The following is a 25,312-nucleotide window of genomic DNA, read 5'->3' as shown; positions in this document are numbered from 1 at the left end:
TTCTCTGACTGACTTCAGAGAGGACACTAGGACATTGACACTTCCACTTTGACCCCTGGTTCCTCTAGGACATCCTGTAATCCAGCATCTGCTCTTCCAATAACTGGGCCTCTGACACTGCTTCAGACCCATTCATCAGCCATTGAGGAACAGACGCTGGCCAAGGCTGTGGGTTCATGGGTGAAAGGTTAGAGGGAGCCGCCTGAGGGAACGACCCAAATCTGTAATAAACAACAAAGTCTCATGTGACAATACTCACTCATGCAACCAACTCTGCCATTCCAAGGCTAGGTAGTAGTAAGTCAGACTTGAACAAGCTACTGTTGTTCTCACCTCTGTGCCTGGAGTAGTAATGAACATAGGCCCAATCAGGGTGGAAGTTGAAAATCCCAATATCCTTTATTTTCTGCAACACTCCAATAAAGGATGGACAATCGTTAAACAAAGGTAAGGTATATAATCACAGAATGTAAAAGATAAGCTGTACATTTCGATGAAACATGGTGAAGCCCCAAAATTGCCCTCGCTGGAAGCCTGTGTTTCAGACATAAGGAAGTGGATGGCTGTAAATGTTCTACTTTTAAACTCGGACAAAATAGAGATGCTTGTTCTAGGTCCCAAGAAACAAAGAGATCTCCTGTTGAATCTGACAATTAATCTTGATGGTTGTACAGTCATCTCAAATAAAACTGTGAAGGACCTTGGCGTTACTCTGGACCCTGATCTCTCTTTAGACGAACATATCAAGACCATTTCAAGGACAGCTTTTTTTCCATCTACGTAACATTGCAAAAATCAGAAACTTTCTGTCCAAAAATGATGCAGAAAAATCAATCCATGCTTTTGTCACTTCTAGGTTAGACTACTGCAATGCTCTACTTTCTGGGTTCCCTGATAAAGCACTAAATAAACTTTAGTTAGTACTAAACACGGCTGCTAGAATCTTGACTAGAACCAAAAAAATGTATCATATTACTCCAGTGCTAGCCTCTCTACATTGGCTTCCTGTTAAGGTAAGGGCTGATTTCAAGGTTTTACTGCTAACCTACAAAGCATTACATGGGCTTGCTCTTGCCTATCTTTCCGATTTGGTCCTGCCGTACATACCTACACGTACACTACGGTCACAAAACGCAGGACTCCTAACTGTCCCTAGAATTTCTAAGCAAACAGCTGGAGGCAGGGCTTTATCCTATAGAGCTCCATTTTTATGGAATAGTCTGCTTACCCATGTGAGAGACGCAAACTCGATCTCAACTTTCAAGTCTTTATTGAAGACTCATCTCTTCAGTAGGTCCTATGATTGAGTGTAGTCTGGCCCAGGAGTGTGAAGGTGAACGGAAAGGCACTGGAGCAACGAACCGCCCTTGCTGTCTCTGCCTGGCCAGTTCCCCTCTCTCCACTGGGATTCTCTGTCTCTAACCCTATTACAGGGGCTGAGTCACTGGCTTACTGATGCTCTTCCATGCCGTACCTAGGAGGGATGCGTCACTTGAGTGGGTTGAGTCACTGACGTGATCTTCCTGTCTGGGTTAGCGCCCCCACCTTGGGTTGTGCTGTGGCGGAGATCTGTGTGGGCTATACTCGGCCTTGTCTTAGGATGGTAAGTTGGTGGTTGAAGATATCCCTCTAGTGGTGTGGGGGCTGTGCTTTGGCAAAGTGGGTGGGGTTATATCCTGCCTGTTTGGCCCTGTCCGGGGGTATCGTCGGACGGGGCCACAGTGTCTCCCTACCCCTCCTGTCTCAGCCTCTAGTATTTATGCTGCAGTAGTTTATGTGTTGGCGGGCTAGTTTGTTATATCTGGAGTATTTCTCCTGTCTTATCTGGTGTCCTGTTTGAATTTAAGTATGCTCTTTCTAGGTATTTCTTTCTCTCTCTCGGATGACCTGAGCCCTAGGACCATGCCTCAGGACTACCTGGCCTGATGACTCCTTGCTGTCCCCAGTCCACCTAGCCGTGTTGCTGCTCCAGTTTCAACTGTTCTGCCTGCGGCTATGGAACCCTGACCGTTCACCGGACGTGCTACCTGTCCCAGACCTGCTGTTTTCAACTCTCTAGAGACAGCAGGAGCGGTAGAGATACTCTGAATGATCGGTTATGAAAAGCCAACTGACATTTACTCCTGAGGTGCTGACCTGTTGTACCCTCGACAACCACTGTGATTATTATCATTTGACCCTGCTGGTCATCTATGAACAATTGAACATCTTGGCCATGTTCTGTTATAATCTCCACCCGGCACAGCCAGAAGAGGACTGGACACCCCTCATAGCCTGGTTCCTCTCTAAGTTTCTTCCGAGGTTCTGGCCTTTCTAGGGAGTCTTTCCTAGCCACCGTGCTTCTACACCTGCATTGCTTGCTGTTTTGGGGTTTTAGGCTGGGTTTCTGTACAGCACTTGGAAATATCAGCTGATGTAAGAAGGGCTTTATAAATCAATTTGATTTGACTTGATTTGATAAGACAGAGACAATAGGTACAAAACATTTTTCCAATCATTTGTTGTATTTTATGACAGAGAACGATACAATTGTATCCTATCAGTATGGCACAGAAGTGGAGCAGTCCAGGTCCCTGGGAAGCAACACCAGATTAATGAGTAAGAGCAGCCAGGGCAGGAACCCAACAGGTACACATCTGAGCAGCTTCCTCTGGGTCACCTGACCAAACTGGGCTGCTCTTTCTCTCTCTCTCTCTCTCTCTCTCTCTTTCTCTCTCTCTCTCTCTCTCTCTCTCTCTCAATTAAATTCAAGGGGCTTTATTGGCATGGGAAATATATGTTAACATTGCCAAAGCAAGTGAAGTAGATAATATACAAAAGTGAAATAAACAATAAAAATGAACAGTAAACATTATACTCACAGAAGTTCCAAAATAATAAACACATCACAAATGGTCATATTATGAATATATACAGTGTTGTAACGATGTGCAAATGGTTAAAGTACAAAAGGGAAAATAAATAAACATACATTTGGGTTGTATTTACAATGGTATTTGTTCTTCACTGGTTGCCCTTTTCTTGTGGCAACAGGTCACAAATCTTGCTGCTGTGATGGCACACTGTGGTCTTTCACCCAGTAGACATGGGAGTTTGCCAAAATCTGGTTTGTTTTCAATTTTTTTGTGGATTTGTGTAATCTGAGGGAAATATGTGTCTCTAATATAGTCATACATTTGGCAGGAGGTTAGGAAGTGCAGCTCAGTTTCCACCTCATTTTGAGGGCAGTGTGCACATAGCCTGTCTTCTCTTGAGAGCCAGGTCTGCCTAAGGTGGCCTTTCTCAATAGCAAGGCTATGCTCACTGAGTCTGTACATAATCAAAGCTTTCCTTTTGGGTCAGTCAAAATGGTCAGGTATTCTGCCATTGTGTACTCTCTGTTTAAGGCCAAATAGCATTCTAGTTTGCTCTGTTTTTTTGTTAATTCTTTCCAATGTGTCAAGTAATTATCTTTTTGTTTTCTCGTGATTTGGTTGGGTCTAATTTTGTTGCTGTCCTGGGGCTCTGTGGGGTCTGTTTGTGTTTGTGAACAGAGCCCCAGGACCAGCTTGCTTAGGGGACTCTTCTCCATGTTAATCTCTCTGTAGGTGATGGCTTTGTCATGGAAGGTTTAGGAATTGCTTTATTTTAGTCAAATTTAACAGCTCTTTTCTGGATTTTGATAATTAGCGGGTATCGGCCTAATTCTGCTCTGCATGCATTATTTGGTGTTTTACACAGTATACTGAGGATATTTTTACAGAATTCTGCATGTAGAGTCTCAATTTGGTGTTTGTCCAACCTCACAACCATAAAGGGCAATGGGTTCTATAACTGATTCACGTATTTTTAGACAGATCCTAATTGGTATGTCGAATTTTATGTTCCTTTTGTTGGCATAGAATGCCCTTCTTGCCTTGTCTCTCAGATCGTTCGCAGCTTTGTGGAAGTTACCTGTGGCTCTGATGTATCGTTTTTTGTGTGCCCTAGGGCAACGGTGTCTACATGGAATTTGTATTTGTGGTCCTGGCGACTGGACCTATTTTGGAACACCATTATTTTGGTCTTACTGAAATTTACTGTCAGGACCCAGGTCTAGGATAATTTGTGCAGAAGATCGAGGTGCTGCTGTAGGCCCTCCTTGGTTGGTGACAGAAGCACCAGACCATCAGCAAACAGTAGACATTTGAATTCAGATTCTAGTAGGGTGAGGCCGGGTGCTGCAGACTGTTCTAGTGCCCTCGCCAATTCGTTGATATATATGTTGAAGAGGGTGGGGCTTAAGCTGCATCCCTGTCTCACCCCACGGCCCTGTGGGAAGAAATGTGTGTGTTTTTGCCTATTTTAACCGCACACTTTTTGTTTGTGTACATGGATTTTAGAATGTTGTATGTTTTTCCCCCAACACCACTTTACATCAATTTGTATAGCAGACCCTCATGTCAAATTGAGTTTAAGGCTTATTTGAAATCAATAAAGCATGAGAAGACTTTGCCTTTGTTTTGGTTTGTTTATTTGTTTGTCAATTGGGGTGTGCAGGGTGAATACGTGGTCTGTCGTACAATAATTTTGTAAAAAGCCAATTTGACATTTGCTCAGTACATTGTTTTCACTGAGAAAATGTACAAGTCTGCTGTTAATGATAATGCAGAGGATTTTCCCACGGTTACTGTTGACGCATATCCCGCGGTAGTTATTGGGGTCAAATTTGTCGCCACTTTAGTGGATTGGGTTGATCAGTCCTTGGTTCCAAATATTGGGGAAGATGCCAGAGCTAAGGATGATGATAAAGAGTTTTAGTATAGCCAATTGGAATTTGTTGTCTGTATATTTTATAATTTCATTGAGGATACCATCAACACCACAGAACGTTTTGGGTTGGAGGGTTTTTATTTTGTTCTGTAGTTCATTCAAGGTAATTGGAGAATCCAGTAGGTTCTGGTAGTCTTTAATAGTTAGTTCTAAGATTTGTTTTTGATCATGTATATGTTTTTGCTGTTTGTTCTTTGTTATAGAGCCAAAAGGATTGGAGAAGTGGTTTACCCATACATCTCCATTTTGGATAGATAATTATTTGTGTTGTTGTTTGTTTAGTGTTTTCTAATTTCCCAGAAGTGGATAGAGTCTATGGATTCTTCAATTACATTGAGCTGATTTCTGACGTGCTGTTCCTTCTTTTTCCAGTGTATTTCTATATTGTTTTAGTGATTCACCATAGTGAAGGCGTAGACTCAGGTTTTCTGGGTCTCTATGTTTTTGGTTGGACACGTTTCTCAATTTCTTTCTTAGGTTTTTGCATTCTTCATCAAACCATTTGTCATTATTGTTCATTTTCTTCAGTTTTCTGTTTGAAATTTTTAGATTTGATAGGGAAGCTGAAAGGTCAAATATACTGTTAATATTTTCTACTGCCAAGTTTACACCTTCACTATTACAGTGAAACATTTTGTCCAGGAAGTTGTCTAAAAGGAATTGAATTTGTTGTTGCCTAATTGTTTTTGGTAGATTTCCACACTGCATTCCTTCCATCTATAGCATTTCTTAATATTACTCAGTTCCTTTGGTTTTGTTGCCTCATTATTGAGTATTGCTCTGTTCAAGAAGACTGTGATTTTGCTGTGATCTGAGAGGGGTGTCAGTGGGCTGACTGTGAACACTCTGAGAGTTTCTGGGTTGAGGTCAGTGATAAAGTAGTCTACTGTACTACTGCCAAGAGATGAGCAATAGGTGTACCTACCATAGGAGTCCCCTCGAAGCCTACCATTGACTATGTACATACCCAGTGTGCGACAGAGCTGCAGGAGTTGTGACCTGTTTTTGTTGGTTATGTTGTCATAGTTGTGCCTAGGGGGGCATATGGGGGAGGGAATTCTGTCACCTCCAGGCAGATGTTTGTTCCTCTGTGTGCTGAGGGTGTCAGGTTCTTGTCCGGTCCTGGCATTTAGGTCACCACAGACTAGTACATGTCCCTGGGCCTAGAAATGATTGATTTCCCCCTCCAGGATGGAGAAGCTGTCTTCATTAAAGTATAGGGATTCTAGTGGGGGGATATAGGTAGCACACAGGAGGACATTTTTCTCAGTTAAGATCATTTCCCTTTGGATTTCTAGCCAAATATAAAATGTTCCTGTTTTGATTCATTTCATGAAGTGAGTTAGGTCTGGTCTATACCAAATTAGCATACCCCCTGAGTCCCTTCCCTGTTTCACACCTGGTAGTTTGGTGGATGGGACTACCAGCTCTCTGTAACCTAGAGGGCAACCAGTGGGTCCGTCTCTATACCATGTTTCTTGTAGGATGACAATGTCTGTATTTCTTTGATGAAGTCCAGGTTCCTGCTCTTTAGGCCAAAGGCAGATGACCTCAGGCCTTGGATATTCCAGGATGAGATAGTGAAGGCTTTGTGTTCCATAAAGTGTCCAATGTTGTTGGTCGTGTGGTTTGGCCTCAGGCCAATAAATGTGAACAGAGCCTGCTGGGCTAGTACAAGAGAGGGGGTTGGGCCTGTTTGCCTGCTCATGGCCTGGGCGTACGTGTGACTTCCATGTTGAGGCCCTCTTTGCGGGGGTGGAGTGCATGGGATGGGAAGGAGGGGCATAGTATCTCTTCTTGCACATTCATCTTCTGCACATCTACCATTCCAGTGTTTAATTGCTATGTTGTAATTACTTTGCCACCATGGCCTATTTATTGCCTTAACTTCCTTATCTTACCTCATTTGTACTCACTGTATATATAGACGTTTAGTTTTTTTGTTCTACTGTATTATTGACTATGTTTTGTTTATTCCATGTGTAACTCTGTGTTATTGTATGTGTCGAATTGCTATGCTTTATCTTGGCCAGGTCGCAGTTGCAAATGAGAACTTGTTCTCAACTAGCCTACCTGGTTAAATAAAGGTGAAATAAAAAAATAAAAATAGGTCTGATCTGAGGGGGCCTAAATGGGGTGTGGGCATGGTTGACTTGGAGGGGTGTTGATTGGTTGGGGTGGGGGTGTTGATGTGGCTGGTGGTGTTGGGGTCTGGATGTAGGTCCTTTTGGCATGAGTCCTCTATGCGCAGGTCTGGGAGAGTGTCTTGCGGGTCTGGGAGAGTGTCTTGCTGGTCTGGGTGTCTATTGATCTTTTGCTCCTGTGTGAAGTGTTGGGGCTGAGTTTGAGAGCGATGTCCTTTAGGGACCGGGCAAAGGTGGGAACTGCTGCCTTGAATAGGTGGACCTGGTCATGAAGGCTGTTCAAATCCAGGGTGGAGCTGTGGGCCAGGTAAATATTTGGTTTTGAGGCACAGTCATGGGAAATACTTGCGTTTACCCGCTGTATGGTATCAGGGTGGAAGTCTTTTCTTGGTGGCAGGGTGGATATAACCACTTGTGCATTGGGGAAAGAAGGAAGAAGCTTTTTCAATCACTCCCTTGAGTGTTGTGGCCACCATTTCCTGCTGTGTTCTCAGGTCGTTTGTGCCTGTGTGTGTTATTATGTGGCTAGGTGAGGCTAGGTGAACCTAGTTGGTCCTCAGACAGAAGGTCTAGGGCGCGCTGGGTGCTTGGACACCAGAGTTTAGACTCACTGTCTTTGGGAAAAAGTAATTTTTCTTGTATATATTTCCCGTTTGAGCCCATAAGAAGTACAATCTGTGTCTTTTGTATGTCCTCAGTGGGTGTGTGGAGGTTGTCAGGAGGGCTATCAGGGTGGTTGACAGGGGGGGTGCTGGGCTTGGGATTGTTAATTTGTCTGTCCCGCTGTAACATCGACGTGGTCAGAGTCTGGGGTGGACTGTTCTGCTGTGGTGTTGAGATTTTTGTCTGGAGCTGAGGTAGTCTTCTCTGTGGGGGTGGCCACCACTCTAGTGGGTTGTTCTCTGTCACACGCCATCCCCCTCACCCTCTCCTCCAGCAGTCTGGTCTTCTCCTCTAGTACTCTGTTCTTCTCCTGCCCTTGCTTTTTCTCCTGTTGATGTTGTCTCACCACAGTCCAGAGTGCAGATATGTCTCTCTCCACCTCTAGCTCTCCGGGTTTGCTCGTCTGTGGGGTTATATAATGAGGAGGTCTGGTCTGACCCGCTCGGGGTGGGATTATCTTTCTCAAGGGAGAGCTTCTCCTGCTGAGCTAATTCTTTGATTAGGTGAAAGTTCAGCTGAAACTGTTTGGGCTTGCCCTGTACCAATACTGTTCCAGGGGATGGTCTGTGTGGAAGATGAAGTTGCTGATGTTTCCATTTTTATAATAGTCAGCAAAAAGTGCCTCTTGATTTTCCTTAAGGAGCTTCATTTTGTGCTCTTTTCCTGTCTTATCATTCTTTACATACACATGGTACTGCATTTTAATTACCTCTGATCAGCGCGAGGCAGGTTCTAAGGCCTCTCCATTTGGTTGGAGTAGACTGTGTGACTGTCCTGCCATTTTTGGGCTAAAAGGCTTTGACATCTCTCACTTGACACGTCAGTGCTAACTGAAGTTGTATCAAGATTGGTAGCCTTAACTTAGCGTTCAGTCCTTATAAAGTAATGTAATGCATTTTTATTCTTGGCTTTTGGAAATAAAATATAGCTTCAGACTAAACATTACTCACTCAGTTTCAGGTTGGATGGTGTATCTGGTTTCTGTTGTTTTCCAGAGCATTTTCCAGAGTATAGCTTTGGAATAGTAATCTTTGGTAGTTGTAAGCCTTACATGTGATTCCGTAATTCTGTCCAATATCAGGTTGTAGTTTTTGAGTTTTGATTTGGAGTGAAGGTCATGTTGTAGAGGATAGCATCCTGTATATGTCCCTGACAAAAAAATCTATGTTTATCTAACTGTAAATCTATCTTTATTTAAGAACATGCTGGAAAATGCAGGACATAATCTGCTCATGACCTCTCCTCTCTGTCTCTCCTCTCTCTTTCTCGTTTCTCTTCTCTCAGAAAACCTGAGCCCTAGGACCATGCATCAGGACTACCTGGCCTGATGACTCCTTGTTGTCCTCAGTCCACCTGGTCGTACTGCTGCTCGCTCCAGTTTCAACTGTTTTGCCTGCGGCTATGGAACCTTGACCTGTTCACCGGATGTGCTACCTTGTTCCAGACCTGCTGTTTTTCGACACTCTCTCTCTCTCGACCGCACCTGCTATCTCTAACTCTGAATGATCGGCTATGAAAAGCCAACTGACATTTACTCCTGAGGTGCTGACCTGTTGTACGCTCAACAACTACTGTGATTATTATTATTTGACCCTGCTGGTCATCTAGGAACGTTTGAACATCTTGGCCATGTACTGTTATAATCCCCACCCTGCACAGTCAGAAGAGGACTGGCCAACCCTCAGAGCCTGGTTCCTCTCTAGGTTTCTGCCTAGCTTTTCCTAGCTCACAAACTAGACTAGACAAGCTTAATTGAGCCACAGTCCCACACAGTGACATTATATCATTTTTTTTGTGCGGTAAAATGCCGCTCATGTCGCCTATACCAAAATCCGCCACTGAGAGTCAAAGGGAAGCCACCATGCCCCACCATTGCTCCTGGCATGGATCCAAGCAACAGTAGGAGAACTGCATTGTAGAGAAGAGAGGGCAGCTCCTCATGACTGAAGGCGTAGAGTTAAAGATCTGTGTGTGTGAGAGGGAAATTTACACATTCTGTTTTCTATTTTTAATTTCACCTTTATTTAACCAGGTAAGCTAGTTGAGAACAAGTTCTCATTTACAACTGCGACATGGCCAAGATCCGTCCACCTGGGCCTAAAATGAGCCTGGCTGGAATGTCACGTCAGCAGCATCAAATTGAACAGAAACATTCCAATGAAGAAAAATACGAGGTCATGCCTTCAGTGATATTCTGGTTGGAAAGTCGGTGCTCGAGAAAGATGCCGCGTTCAAAACAACTGGGAACTCGGAAAAAATACACGAGGTCAAATCACGAAGTCAGTTGTCTTCAGGTCGGAAAGTCGGACCTCTAGAAAGAAGCCCGAGTTCCCGAGTTGGAATTCTGAGTTGGACGACGATTCAAATCGATTTTTCCAATTCGGAGCTCGTTTTTTTTCCGGAGTTCCCCGTTTTTTTTCAACTCAGCACAAACGTATCCATCCACCCGTTTACGCGCATGCGCTAACATCAGACGAAACGAAGATGGCGTCAGCACCTGGTGGGTTTCGTTCTCGGTCTATTTAATTGTGTCATTTTGCATGAATCCTTTAGATATTATCGACCATGTAAATACATTTGCATATTTATCAATAGTTACATCAAATGTATGTGTTTTAATCTAATATGTACGTATAATGCGAACGTTTGTATATGTTCAGTAGCCGGTAGCTAGCTAGTTAGCTAACGCGTTGCGTTTGCCAACGTTGGCCTAGTTTACGAAACTCTTCGATTTAAATCATTGGGTTGAGTTTAATCGGCCAGCCGGAGAATGGTGAATGAACGAGTTTACTTCGTTAGTTGACGTTGGCTAATGTAGAATCTAGGGCAGTAGGCCCAGCTAGCCATGATGCCGGGCCGAGGGGCACAAACTCTGACCACACACGTGCATCTGCCGAATTTGAATTCTAGGACCGACACGACTCTTATGATGCTCTAAAGGTCAGCCATTTTGGTCAGGAACTTAGTCAACCATTGTTTCTCATACATATGATTGTGTGAAATCATGCATTTTTAAGAATGTAATGTTATCTGCACTGTATCTTTGTTAGCTAACGTTAGTTAGCCAGTTGTAGATTAATTAATCCATAATGTTTCAAATTAACTGCCAACATTGTATTCAAACGATTCAGTCGCTCCACACACTGTGAAATCAGTTGATGATAGGACCATAGAAATGAAGTGAGTAAAACAGGATTGGAAACTCTAACCCAGGATATTTGACTGGTCAACTCATGGGTACGCTCGCAATGGCGGCTGGTAATTTTGTTGCAATTTCCAAAATAATTTGGAATGTCCTATCGACTGGATTGCCTCGTTAAAGTAGAATGTACATTTTAAATTATGCTAACAGATGTGTCTCATGCAATGGAATTATTTTTTTGTAATGTCAGATGGGAGTTGACTTTAAAAAATCGCAGCACCGATTGAAGTGTACACTTCCTGCTTTTACTTCCTGGCATGCGCCATTGATAACTACTAATGTTAGCGCCCTTAGAATTTTTTAAAATTTTAACTTTTACAACCAATACTTTAAAAGAACTGATGTTTGCACAAAATGGAGGGATATTTGATGCATAACTAACTAAATTAATTAACAAAAATGTATGTTTAATCCAGTATAAATTAATGTTAGAATGTATTATACAAGAGACCAAATCCAGAAATTCTACAGTCATGTCTTAAGTGTAAAAGTATTGACTCAATAATCCATACTTTCTGGGAATTCTATGAATTTGTGGGCGGGGCTAGAAAGTTGGCTGTCAGAAGTATTACAGTGTAGACTTAATCTGCCTGTCTGCATATTTCAAGACATGGCATATTGGGGGGGGGGGGGTGTAGTGTAGTGAGGTAGCCAATTGGCTGGATGATTCTCTTCTCATCGCTCATCTTGAAAAAAACGTGTTGATAAAAACAAACTTTGATTTGACTTCCATCTGCCATCATTGACACAATGAAAAAATCTAGTTATTTATTATTGAAATAGCATGGGAGACCAAGGAAAACAAATAGGTACAATTTAAGGCCAAGTAGCAAACAATAATGCAGGCACTAAGGATGGTTGTGAGCATGTGGGTCTGGGCAGATGAGATGTAGTCATTGTTTGTATCTGGAGTACAGGAGGTTGGGGGCACCTTAATTGACTTGAGTATAATGGTGTCAAACATGGTTTCCAGGTGTTTGAAGCCATTCCATTTCTTCCGTTCAGGCCATTTATTATGAGCCGTTGTCCCCTCAGCAGCCTCCTGTGATCTGGAGTGTAAAGAAAATAGTGTATATATATATATATATATAAACTACTGATGCACCTATATGACATTTTTGGCCGGTACTGATATCCAATATTTTCCTTTCACTTTTTTTTGCCGGCCCTTTAAGCATTCTAGCACAGTTAAATAGTTAACACACACATAAACCCAGCGGTCTAATGGACTGCATTTCAGTGCAAGGGGCCTGGTTCGAATCCAGGCTGTATCACATCTGGCCGTGATTGGGAGTGTTTTGGGTCATTGTCCTATTGAAAAACAAATGACAGTCCCACTAAGCGCAAACCAGATGGGATGGTGTATCGCAGCAAAATGCTCTGGTAGCCATGCTTGTTAAGTGTGCCTTATATCCTAAATAAATCACTGATGGTGTCACCAGCAAAGCACCCCACACCAATACACCATTTCCTCCATGCTTCTCGGTGGGAACCACACATGCAGAGATAATCCGTTCACCTACACTGCGTCTCATAAAGACACTGGTTGGAACCAAAAAACTCAAATTTGGACTAGAGGTCGACCGAGTATGATTTTACCGCCGATACCGATTATTCACCCGTTTGGCGAAGTAGGCTGTGATTCAATGAGAAATTAACAGGCACCGCATTGATTATATGCAACGCAGGACACGCTAGATAAACTAGTAATATCAACCATGTGTAGTTAGTTACCTGGTGATTATGTTAAGATTGTTTTTTATAAGAAGTTTAATGCTAGCTAGCAACTTAACTTGGCTTCTTGCTGCCCTCGTGCAACAGGTAATCAGCCTGCCATGCAGGCTCCTCGTGGAGTGCAATGTAAGGCAGGTGGTTAGAGCATTGGACTAGTAACCGGAAGGTTGCAAAAACAAATCCCCAAGCTGACAAGGTAAAAATATGTTGCTTTGCCCCTGAACAAGGCAGTTAACCCACCATTCCTAGGCCTTCATTGAAAATAAGAATGTGTTCTTAACTGACTTGCCTAGTTAAATAAAGATGTAAGAATTTTTTTTTGCCAAATCGGTGTCCAAAAATACAGATTTACGATTGTTAAAAAAACAGCCATTCCGATTAATCGGTCAACCTCTAATTTGGACTCATCAGACCAAAGAACAGATATCCACCGGTCTGTTGTCCATTGCTTGTGTTTCTTGGCCCGAGCAAGTGTCTCTTCTTATTATTGGTGTCCTTTAGTAGTGGTTTCTTTGCAGCAATTTGACCACGAAGGCCTGATTCATGCAGTCTCCTTTGAACAGTTGATGTTGAGATGTCTGTTGCTTGAACTCTGAATCATTTATTTGGGCTGCAATTTCTGAGGCTGGTAACTCCAATGAACTTATCCTCTGCAGCAGAGGATAACTCTGGGTCTTCCTTTCCTGTGGTGGTCCTCATCAGAGCCAGTTTCATAGTGCTTGATGCTTTTTGCGACGGCACTTGAAGAAACTTTCAAAGTGCTTGCCGTTTTCCGGTTTGACTGGCCTTCATGTCTTGAAGTAATGATGGACTGTTTCTCTTTGCTTATGTGAGCTGTTCTTGCCATAATATGGATGGTCTTTTACCAAATAGGGCTATCTTCTGTATACCACCCCTACCATGTCACAGCACAACTGATTGACTCAAATGCCTTAAGGAAAGAAATTCTGCAAATTAACTTTGAAGAAGGCACACCTGTTAATTGAAATGCATTCCAGGTGACTACCCCATGAAGCTGATTGAAAGAATGCCAAGAGTGTGCAGCGCTGTCATCAAGGCAAAGGGGGGCTATTTGAAGAATCTAAAATATATTTAGATTTCCATATTTGTTCATTGTTTTGATGTCTTCACTATTATTCTGCAATGTAGAAAATCATTTTTTATGAGAAAAAAACCCCTTGAATGTGTAGGTGTCCAAACTTTTGATTGATACTCTGTGTGCGTAAAAATTACTACTAGCGACGCTGGTCCCTTGAATTGCAAAGGGTTATGGAATATTGTAACCCTGTTGTCTTAACCTTATAATTTTCAACCAAAAGGACTGTTGAACTTGAAAGATTTTCCCATTGTGTGGCCTGGCCTGGTTGGCACTGCCGAGGGTCTACACAAGATTATTGCCCAGTGAACATGAGTAGTTTCTTCTCATGAGTCCAAAGTGGATTTTGATACTGTACTAGCCTGTAGAACTGTTGTTGAATGTTAGACTAGTAATTTATTTTGTCATTTTCTTTTACAGATTACAGTTCCTACAACCAGGCCGGTGCCCAGCAGGGGTAAGTCTTTCTACATGCAGGTTGTGTGCTACTAAGAAGTGTTCTAATGAATCCAGAGGAATGGGTGTTTGTGTTATTTGACACAATTAATTATGATCTACAGAAACGAGATGAATGATTGATCTTGTGTCCCTGCAGGTATGGCTCCTATGCTGCTCAGCCCTCACAGGGCTATGGACAATCTGCCCAGGTGAGTTTTATATTTAGACACGGCCATTTATGAATGACACATACCTGCAGAGACCCACAATACTGCATTGACCTCATTCCATGTTTAGTTTGAACTGAAGCACAGGACGGCGTGCCATCTTTCCCAGGGTACTTGTCATTATCTATCGGTCTATAAAATAATATTTTGTATTTCAGCAGGGTTATAGCCAGCAAGGATATGGGTCCTACGCCCAGCCTGCTGCAGCTGAGACCGGATACTCTCAGGCAGCACCCTCTGCTGGCGGCTATGCGCAGCAGTATGGTTCCTCCTATGGGCAACCAGCACCAGGTCAGTTTCAAACTGATCAAATGATAGGCCAAAAGTAATTTTGGTGGAATGGAATGAGAATTGTCCATAATGCCTCTAACCATTGACCACATGTAATGTCAATCCTGTATTTATATTACTGCAAATGTGCTTTGAGTGCCTTAAAGGACCATTTTCAACCCAAGTCACCATTTTTGAACTGTGAACCTTCTCTCCTCTTGCTTTCATGTTACAGCTGGGAATAAAACAGGTTCGACACAGATTACTTTTCATCTCTATCCATTTCATGCCACTTAGGCTAAGTCTATACAAAGTGTTCAATGGCTGGCTGGATAGATCCATGTAATATATTTCGCATCGTGTGTAGTAGACTATAGTATTGTGAGTAGACTAGTTGAACCCTGGAGAAGAGAGATTTATTTGACACTATTTATTCCTCCTGCATCATGACTGTAAAAGACATCTTACGACTGACTATAAGACTATAGATCCTTCAGAATGGTATTCATCTACCGATATCTAACACTAATTATAACACACTTTTAATAACACAATGGTATTCTTATGTGCCATTTAATATTCTTCATCAGTGCTGCTCTGTCAGGTTGTAGAAGTCCAGAGTGGTTATAGTGTGATCTAAAATCCTAACCGGGTTGTACCTGGAATGATCTATCTACACCTTCTTCAATTAAACCATTTCCTGTTTGACCACAGCTGGGTACCCTGCTGCCCAGCCCAGTGCCCATGGCTACTCCCAGCCTGCCGCGGGCTATGGAGCCAGTGGATATGAGAGTGCTCCTGCTGCTGCTCCCGCTGCCTCTCAGCCCTCCTATGGCTCCCAGCCAGGCTATGCAGCCCAGTCTGCCTACGCTGGCTACAGCCAGCAGGCTGCTTCCACTGCACCTCCGAGGTAGGCTAACTAGTCTCACATTAGGACACGGGTGTAATCGTGGTAGTGATGCAGTGAATGTTACACTATTTTGTTGATGTTTCTTGATTTTAGCTTGTACGCAGTGGAAGACAAGTTGCAGCTGTCAACCCATAAGAAACGTATAGTTGTGGAGCACTCTTTATGACCTATTCAGTCCCTGCCCGTCCCTAACCACTTCAGTTATAATGCCAGCAGCCAGCCAGCTGGCTACAGCCAGAGCAGCTACTCCCAACCAGGGGGATATGCCGCGCAGCAGAGTGGGTACCAGGCCCAGCAGGGAAGCTATGGGCAGCAGCAGAGTGGGTACCAGCAGCAGCAGCCCCCACCTCAGCAGCAACAGGCCCCTGCCGCGGCCTACCCTCCTCAGGCCTCAGGTTCCTACGGGCAGCCTGCAGGCAGCCAGTATGGACAACAAAGTGGGCCCCAAAGTGGTTACAACCAGTCAAGCCATTACAGTAAGACTAGTGGTCTCCCCTGTTATTTTAACACACACACAAGCATTGCAATAGGCCTACCTGCTAGTTATAATCTTAGTCATGTTGATGTTCATTCATTTTCACACAAGGGCATTTCCGCTAATCCTCATGTTATTCTGTAGATAACTATGGACAGGAGGGCAGAGGCAGCTCTGGCTACTCTGGCTCTGACCCTGCTAGGTTCCCAGGGGCAGGGGAGAGCCGTGGGCCACCCAGGGATGGCTATGACAGGGGCGGCATGATGCACGGTGGCAGGGGACGTGGGGGCATGGGCCGTGGAGGCATGGGGTAAGTCACTCTCCTTATTGCTCAACATAACTTCCATCCATTCTTGCAGGTGCTGCGGCCAGGCTGAGCAGGGCTGAGTTTGAAGTTCCCCTTAAACATTAATTGGGTCAAGTTATAACCCTACAAAGGTAAAATAGACATCTCTTTTATTAGTGGGGAAAGTCACTGTTTACTTTGTGTAGGATCAAATATCTAATGCCTACAAAAAGTATCATGAAGGGACCCCCTATTTGTGGGTACAAACTCTTAGCCCTGCCATACAGTGGCCAAAGGTAAGAAGGAATATGATTTCATGAAACAAAGAGCTGGGACTGACATTTGTGAACAGAAAGCTGGAGTTGTAAACTATTCAATCAGACATCCCTTTTTGCTGTACCACAGCTTTACAGGTGTATATAATCTATAGCATTGATTATTGTCCATCTATTTACAAGGCTTCAGGGTTACTGCTGCAGGTTTCAATGATTTGGTGGGCACACCGCACCTTTTTAAATGATTGCTGTGAGGTTAAATACATTTTAATATGGTATAAAAATGTACCTATTTAATCTAACTTTAAAAAGCTGACCCAGAAGGTATTTGGGAGTATGCCCTATGGGAGTTTAGTTGCTAACTAATTTACCTCAAATTTTGGCTTGTGTTGTCATATCGATTACTTACATCTTGAAACCACAAAATCCTTAGTTTTAAGCTAACAAACCTTTGCAATACAAGACAAGCTTTTTCTCATTGGTGTTTGGAGGTGTGCCCCTTTCTGTCCAATTAGCTAATTTTGGACAATATTTCGGGGGCCCTTTTTGGCTCATGACCCCCAGGGGCAGATCTTCTAAAATTACTTTAGTTTGTTTAATAAGCAAGACATATTGATTGCCTATACCAAGGAGTTTAATTGCATACTAAGTTGAGGTTAATGCACATTTGGGATTTAGAGTTTTTCCCTGGAAAACCGATAACGTACATTTCTACGGGATACATCCATGCAGAACTAAGGTTATCCCCCTTGTAGGTTATTGGTACTAAACTGGCAACCTGGGCATTATGATGGCAGCTATGTTTTCATTGTAGAGTTTGAGGTGAGGTTGATCCCATTGAGTATCAGACAGCTGAAGGTAATATCCCTGGAACAAGAAAAAAATAATAAAGAATTGGCGCATGTTCACTAGGTCACACCAGACTCATATGTTCTATTATGTTTTGCTCTAGGCTTGTATTATGTTAATATTATTCAGTACATTGCTATGTGCTTTCCCTAAAGAGAGGATCAAAGTGAATAGTTCCACCTTTGTCTACAGCACAATCTTTTATTAATTACATGACACTTGTCACATTTCTTAACCTCAATTGATTTTTGATTTTGTCATATTTTCAAGTTGAAAGTGGCCTTTATTTCTCTGTTAACATTGCTTAAAGTAGTCAAGAAATGTGGCATGGGCCTCCCGAGTGGTGCAGTGGTCTAAGGCCTTGTATCGTGGTGCTAGCTGTGCCACTAGAGATTCTGGGTTCGAGTCCAGGCTCTGTCGCAGCCGGCCGCGACTGGGAGACCCATGGGGCGGCGCACAATTGGCCCAGCGTCGTCCGGGTTAGGGGAGGGTTTGGCCGGCAGGGGTGTCCTTGTCCCATCGCTCACTAGCGACTCATGTGACGGGCCAGGCACAGTGCATGTTGACACTGGTCGCCAGGTGTACGGTGTTTCCTCCGATACATTGGTGCGGCTGGCTTCTGGGTTAAGCGGCATTGTGTCAAGAAGCAGTGCGGCTTGGTTGGGTTGTGTTTCGGAGGACGCACGGCTCTCGGCTTTTGCCTCTCCCGAGTCCGTGCGGGAGTTGCAGCGATGAGACAAGACTAACTACCAATTGGATACTACGAAAAAGGGTAAAGGAAAAAATATATAAGTTGGCATTCATATGTAACTCCTGTTTTACTTCTTTATACATTATAGCTTTTAGGGCAAAATGTTTTGGGTCCGGTTTCCCAGGGTAAGCCTAGTCCTGGACTAAAAATAATGCACAGAATGCTTTTTAGTCTTTGGACTACGCTTCATCTGTGTCTGGGGAAACCAGCCCCTTATGTGTTTTAGTTTTTAAAATGTGGTTTGGATTACAAATGTTTTGTTTAATCAAATGAACACCTTTTTAACATGCTTTGTCACATTTACGCTACAGGTAACAGTGAGAGCCATGTAAACCCATCTATATTCTATAAAGTACCTGTACTCAATACAGAGCCGGCAGCTTAAACAACCGAAGGGGTTAAACCACAGAGATTTGGGTTCTGCCTTAAATCCAAGAGATGAGGATGGTGCTGTCTAAAGCATGCTGGGAAACTCTTTAAAATGATAATTAAATTTGTATAGTAAAATCATTACTTTTACCTTGGTGAACATTGTAACATGGTCAAGTTTAAATTCTGTATTTATTAGAATTGTTTTAACTTCAATTCATGTTTTTGTAAAATAATGTATATGGATGGTGTGTTTTTGGTTTTAATTTCAAAGGTGACTGTAATCACCTGTTTTTTGTTTAATATTTCAGATGCATTGCATTTGACAACGTCAACCATTTGTTTTAACTGCTATAGGCATTTGCTTCAACTGTAAATTGGACATAATGCACTAGCTTTCCACGTATTTAACTGTATCTGTAAGTTATCTCTTGTCAGTATAGTATCTCCAGGCTAGTCATTATTAAACTGCATATGGAATGCATCTAAAAAAGGTTTCCTTTGTAACAAATTCCTGGGATTCTGTCCCATATTTCCCCAAAGGTAGAGATTTAACACCCCTCAGCTAGCTCCAAACTAGCCAGTATCTGCTATCAAATGCTGTCATTAAGAATCCTTCTAGTAAAGGAATGATGCCATATAGTTGCTGTTAATTCCTTCATTCCCATTAACTGGATTGCATAGACTGTGTAGGCATGTTGGGGGGTTGTTAAATGAACTAGTCAGAACTGTTTCCTTCAACCTCCCCAAACGAGCCATGGGGCTCCATGCATGGAAGTGGCTGTTAAAAGGGAAATCGCCTTCATATCTCCATTTATTCCCCCATAGCGTCGCTGGAGACAGAGGTGGCTTCAATAAGCCCGGTGGTAAGTTAACGAGTATTACACTGGCTTGTCCACTCCAGACCTTTACCTACTAGAGCATGTACGCGCAGAGCATTTACCTAAGCCCTTACGTTGGTGTGTGCAGCGTTTTTTTGGGGGGTAGCCAAATATATAGGTGGCTATTAGAATGGATGGAAATAGAAGGGGGTCCAGTTTAAATGTCTGAGACATCTGTTTGGAAAGGGGTACTTTTTACTCTGGTTTATATCACTCACTGCCTAAGGTAACCTTGAAGAGCAAGGTACTCTTATTTCACAATGACATATTAATGACAAATGACTGCTGCCAAGAAATGTCAGTTTTGAGAAATGGTTTTGCATTTACAATTTCATGGAGCCAAACCCCTGGTATTTTTGGGGGTTCATATTATGTGGTTTCTTAGGACATTTTCTTATGGCACACATTTTTATACAAACGGGTCTGAGGTTTTTATTTACATCATGATCAATATATTTTCAAAAACGTCTGACATCTGTGTTCTGGAGGACTGTGTCATCACTTCAAATACTCTTCAGCAGTTTAGCAGAGGACTTGAGTGACACAAACTGACTTTGGCACTTTTTTTCCCCCTCGCCTGATGGCAAACAGGACCCATGAACAACGGGGCAGTGCGTAACATGGGTAAGCAGATACTAAATGACCAACACTTGTATCATAGATCAGAAGCATTGACGGATCAATTGCTAACCTTTGAACGTTTATCTTACTGGTTTGTATTTGCCTGAAAGGCTTTGTTTCGTTGATCTTGGTCCAACTTCTTGGCTTAATGGCTTATGAATCTGAGATGAATAAGGACAGTGTAGTGGAAGTGTAGCTGTAGTGTTTCCTGTCAGTTTTTTGAATGGTAGTTCTCTCTGTTCAGGGCGCCCTGAGGAGCAGGATGACTCTGAGAACAGCACCATCTACATCACAGGACTCACAGAGAACGCCACTCTGGAGGAGATGGCTATCTTCTTCAAAGACCCTGGACCCATCAGGGTGAGGACACTCAATCTAAATACCTCAACTTAGACACACATTAAGTTGTATTTGTCTCTTCCAAAACATGCCTATGTACACTGAAAAAAATATATAAGTGCAACATACAACAATTTAAAAGATTTTACTGAGTTACAGTTCATATAAGGAAATCTGTCAATTTAAAATAAATTAATTAGGCCCTAGTCTATGGATTTCACATGACTGGGAATACAGATATGCATCCAACGTACTGCAGACATTGGAGGCGGCTTATGGTAGAGAAATTAACACGACATTTTCTGGCAACAGCTGTTGGACATTCCTGCAGTCAGCATGCCAATTGCACGCTCCCTCTGTGGCATTGTGTTGTGACAAAACTGCACAGTTTAGTGGACTTTTATTGTCCACAGTGCAAGGTGTACCTGTGTAATGATCATGCTGTTTAATCAACTTCTTGATATGCCACACCTGTCAGGTGGATGGATTATCTTGGAAAAGGGGAAATGATCACTAATGGGGATGTAAACAAATTTGTGCACAAAAGTTTCTGGGTTCTTTTATTTCAGCTCCTGAAACATGGGACCAACACTTTACATGTGTTTTATATTTTTGTTCAATGTATGTATAGCCAGCGTTTTTGTTGTCTTGTTCTCATTTAATTAGATGACTGAACAGATAATGAATGCTCTAAAAAAGAATGGCAACAGCAGATAAGTGTTAATGGTGGGGTAGGTTGACTTTTGAGTGATGAATTCCTCTTTTGTTCAGATGAACCGGAGGTTGGGCAAGCCTGCCATCAACATCTACACAGACAATGATTCCGGGAAGCCCAAGGGAGACGCCACACTGTCCTACGAGGAGCCCTCCTTTGCCAAAGCTGCTGTAGAGTTATTTGATGGTATGTCATACTGGCCCTTTTTAACCTGCATCAGCCTACTCTGATTCTACCCTTGAACCATCCAAATGAATGCATATCAGGACATGTTGATGTGCACTGAAATGTACTTTAGAATACTAGTAATGACCATTAACTCTTGCCTTTTCTCTCCATTTCTCTGTATTCCTGTTACATTCTGTTTATGACCTCAACAGGGAAAGAGTACCAGGGCAGGAGGCTGAAGGTGTCCATGGCTCGCCGTAAGCCCATGATGGGTGGAATGAGAGGGGGCATGTCCATGAGGGGTGACATGATGGGCCGTGGAGGACCTGGAGGTATATTTAAGTCAACTGTTTATTTGTTCAAAACTGAAAATACACTGAACAGAAATGTAAATGCAACATGCAACAATTTCAAAGATTTTACTGAGGTACAGTTCATATTAGGAAATTGGTAAATTGAAATAAATAAATTAGGCCCTAATATATGGATTTCACATGACTGGGAATACAGATATGCAGTAGTTGGTCACAGATGTCTTTATAAAAAAGGTAGGGGCATGGATCAGAAGACCAGTCAGTATCTGGTGTGAACACCATTTTCCTCATGCAGCGTAACACATCTCCATCGCATAGAGTTGATCAGGCTGTTGATTGTGGAATGTTGTCCCACTCCTCTTCAATGGTTGTGTGAAGTTGCTGGATATTGGTGGGAACTGGAACTGGTACACGCTGTCGTACGTGTCGATCCAGAGCGTCCCAAACATGCTCAATGGGTGACATGTCTGGTGAGTATACAGGCCATGGAAGAACTGGTACATTTTCAGCTTCCAGGAATTATGTACAGATCCTTGCGACATGGGGCCGTGCATTATGATGCTGAAACATGAGGTGATGGCACAACAATGGGCCTCAGGATCTCATCACAGTATGTCTGTGCATTCAAATTGCCATCGATATAATGCATTTTTGTTCATTGTCCGTAGATTATGCCTGCCCATACCGTAACCCCACCGCCACTATGGGGCACCCTGTTGACATCAGAAAACCGCTAGCCCACACAACGCCATACACCGCTGTCTGCCATCTGTAGAATTGAAACTATGATTAATCTGTGAAGAGCACACTTCTCCAGCGTGCCGGTGAGCGCACTGAAGTCGGTTAAGATGCCGAACTGCAGTCAGGTCAAGGCCCTGGTGAGGACGATGAGCATGCAGATGAGCATCCCTGAGATGGTTTCTGACCTTTTGTGCAGAACTTTTTCGGTTGTGCAAACCCAAAGGATCATCAGCTGTCCGGGTGGCTGGTCTCCGATGATCCCGCCGATGTGGAAGTCCTACGACTGGCATGGTTACACGTGGTCTGCGGTTGTGATGCCGGTTGGACGTACTGCCAAATTCTCCAATGACAGAGAAATTAACATTCAATTATCTGGTAACAGCTCTGGTGGATATTCCTGCAGTCAGCAAGCCCCCTCAACTTGAGACATCTGTGGCACTTTGTTGTGTGACACAAATGCGCATTTTAGTGGACTTTTTTTTCCCCCAGTGCAAGGTGCACCTGTGTAATGATCATGTTGTTTAATCAGTTTATTGGTAGGACACACCTTTCAGTTCGATGGATTATCTTGGCAACGGAGAAATGCTCACTAACATGGATGCAAACAAATTTTTGGGAAACTTTTTGTGCGTATGGAACATTTCTAAGATATTTTATTTCAACTCATGAAACATGGGACCAACACTTTACATGTTGCGTCTTTATATTTTTGTTCAGTATATATAGCTGCCGCACATTTGCCATGGCAATATAATGAACTATTGAAACAACCCCTGGTGTGTGTTATCAGGCATGATGGGCCGTGGAGGAGAGCGTGGAGGTTTTGTCCCACGAGGAGGACCACATGGTATGGGCAGAGGTGGGCCAGGTGGCCCAGGTGGCAACATGCAGCAGAGAGCTGGAGACTGGGAGTGCCCCAACCAGTAAGGACCTCTCAAGAAAGAGTTTACCCTTTCCCATTTTTTTTTTAAATGAACTTTACAGTACAGGTAGTGGTTTTTGTGTATATCACTGAATGGTTGTCCTTCTCAGGGGCTGTGGCAACCAGAACTTTTCCTGGAGGATGGAGTGTAACCAGTGCAAAGCTCCCAAACCAGAGGGCTTTGGGCCCCCTTCAGGTACAGCGGTCACTGGCACAGCAGCACTATTGTTAGGGCCTGGTTCAACTGTAGACAGGAACCATTATAACAATTTGTGTTATTTGAGCAACAGGGGCTGAATTACCTTCCCTGTTTCACATATCTTAATGTTTGCAATGTAACACAGCCAAATCAAACAGGTTTAACACCTAGACTTCAGGGTCAATGCTTAGCAGCTGTACTAAATTGAACAAAAATAAACGCAACATGTAAAGTGTTCCCATGTTTCACGAGCTAAAATAAGTCCCAGAAATGTTCCATTTCTCCTTTGCCAAGATAATCCATCCATCTGACAGGTGTGGCATTTCAAGAAGCTGATTAAACAGCATGATCAGGACACAGGTGCACCTTGTGCTGTGGAACTATAAAGGGCCCCTTTAAAATGTGCAGTTTTGTCACACAACATAATGCCACAGATGTCTCGAGTTTTGAGGAAGCTTGCAATTGGCATGTTGACTGCAGGAATGTCCACCAAAGCTGTTGCTTGAGAATTGAATGTTAATTTCTCTACCATACGCTGCCTCCAACGTCGTTTTAGAGACTTTGGCAGTGCGTCTAACCGGCCTCAAAACCGCAGACCACGTGTAACCACGCCAGCCCAGGACCTCCACTTTCGGCTTCTCCACCAGTGGGATCAACTACGGGGGGGGGTGGGTTGCTGAGGAGTATTTGTCTGTAATAAATCCCTTTTGCCTTTTGTGGGGAAAACTCATTCTGATTGACTGGTATCCCCAGTGGGTGGGCACCCATGGCTGCACCCCTGCCCAGTCATGTGAAGTCCATAGATTAGGGCTCATTTAATTTATTTCAATTTATTGATGAAATGTAACTCAGTAAAAGCTTAAATTGTTGCATGTTTATTTTTGTTCAGTATAGATTAGTGTCAACTCTGGGGAAACATGAAACCATCCATGTTTAGCAGTCTGTTTACTGTAATTGAAAGCTTTGGTGTTGGAGGGGCTTGCTCTGTGTGCACTGGGAATACTACGTTTAATCTTGTTTCCCTTCCTGTTAACGTGTGCATGTCTACGATAGTCTGGTGGCAAGCTTAACTGGGTCTTGTTTGATTTTGTTCAGGTGGTGAGCGAGGCAGGGGTGGCATGGGGATGCGTGGGGGCAGAGGGATGGACCGTGGCGGGCCAGGAGGCTTCCGTGGAGGATGGGGAGGTGACCGTGGCGGTGGATTCAGGGGACGTGGTGGAATGGACCGAGGGGGATTCCGAGGGTCTAGCAGGGGAGGACCGCCTATGGACCGAGGAAGAGGAATGGGGAGAGGAGGAATGGGGGGGCCCCCAGGCAAGATGGATATGAGGTAAAGGAACATGTTGGACTGCTTTCATCATACTCATGTATTACTATGTTTGTTGGGCACTAAATTACTGCTTTTCCTCTCTCATAGGGACCATCGCCAGGAACGCAGGGACCGACCCTACTGAAAGACAGCAATTTGAATTTTCCATTTAGTGCAGGATTTGATTTTTAAAATGAAATTAATTTATGATTCCGTTTTTATTAATGGTTATAGAACTGCTTTTGAAATACTCTGGTGCAGTTTCATTCAACTCGTAGTTAAACGTTTAGTTTTTTTTATAGTTTTATTTACCCTTGGTTCAGTTATTTTGACTTGTGCAAGTTTATTTTTTGCATTTCTTAGATGTACAGACTGATTTTGACAGTTTATTGTAAAACATGACACTTCTTTTTTAATTGTAATTGCTTCTCCTTCCCATAGCTGTGTAATGATAAACAATTTTGAAAATAAAATGTCCACCCTGATTTGATGCTAAAAGAAGTTCAGATCCATTGCTGTTATGAGGCATCATGAATGGTTGACTTTTTGCATTTGTCTTCATCTTGGTTCTCAAATGGTGGGAAAAGTAGGAATTGTACAGCTCTACAGCAATTTTCTCTTTC

The 25,312-nt window shown here is 43.1% G+C and overlaps 1 protein-coding gene across 14 annotated transcripts; it reads left to right on the top strand.

Annotated features, from left to right (window-relative positions):
- Positions 1-9,496: 9,496 nt before the first annotated feature.
- On the top strand, positions 9,497-25,187 carry LOC110525724 (RNA-binding protein EWS). Of its 14 annotated transcripts, none has more exons than XM_021606111.3 (17): positions 9,878-10,098; positions 14,051-14,087; positions 14,226-14,277; positions 14,454-14,586; positions 14,801-14,815; positions 15,280-15,475; positions 15,689-15,951; positions 16,095-16,260; positions 19,309-19,346; positions 19,953-19,985; positions 20,227-20,342; positions 21,093-21,222; positions 21,417-21,536; positions 23,050-23,182; positions 23,292-23,377; positions 24,476-24,710; positions 24,798-25,187. In XM_021606111.3, exons 1-17 carry the CDS (start codon positions 10,083-10,085, stop codon positions 24,832-24,834), a joined length of 1,806 nt encoding a protein of 601 aa, XP_021461786.2. In that variant the 5' UTR covers positions 9,878-10,082; the 3' UTR covers positions 24,835-25,187. The 14 variants fall into 14 exon arrangements, with proteins under 14 accessions (XP_021461791.2, XP_090093770.1, XP_021461790.2 ...); XM_021606114.3 differs by having other exon boundaries at positions 9,879-10,098; positions 14,457-14,586; positions 15,692-15,951; XM_021606113.3 differs by having other exon boundaries at positions 9,879-10,098; positions 14,457-14,586.
- Positions 25,188-25,312: the final 125 nt, after the last annotated feature.

The sequence above is a fragment of the Oncorhynchus mykiss genome, chromosome 6, assembly GCF_057628025.1.
Source record: "Oncorhynchus mykiss isolate SJ-2025 chromosome 6, ASM5762802v1, whole genome shotgun sequence".
In the NCBI taxonomy this organism is placed as follows: Eukaryota; Metazoa; Chordata; class Actinopteri; order Salmoniformes; family Salmonidae; genus Oncorhynchus; species Oncorhynchus mykiss.
Note: the sequence above shows the minus strand (reverse complement) of the source record. Positions and strands in the feature narration are given on the sequence as shown.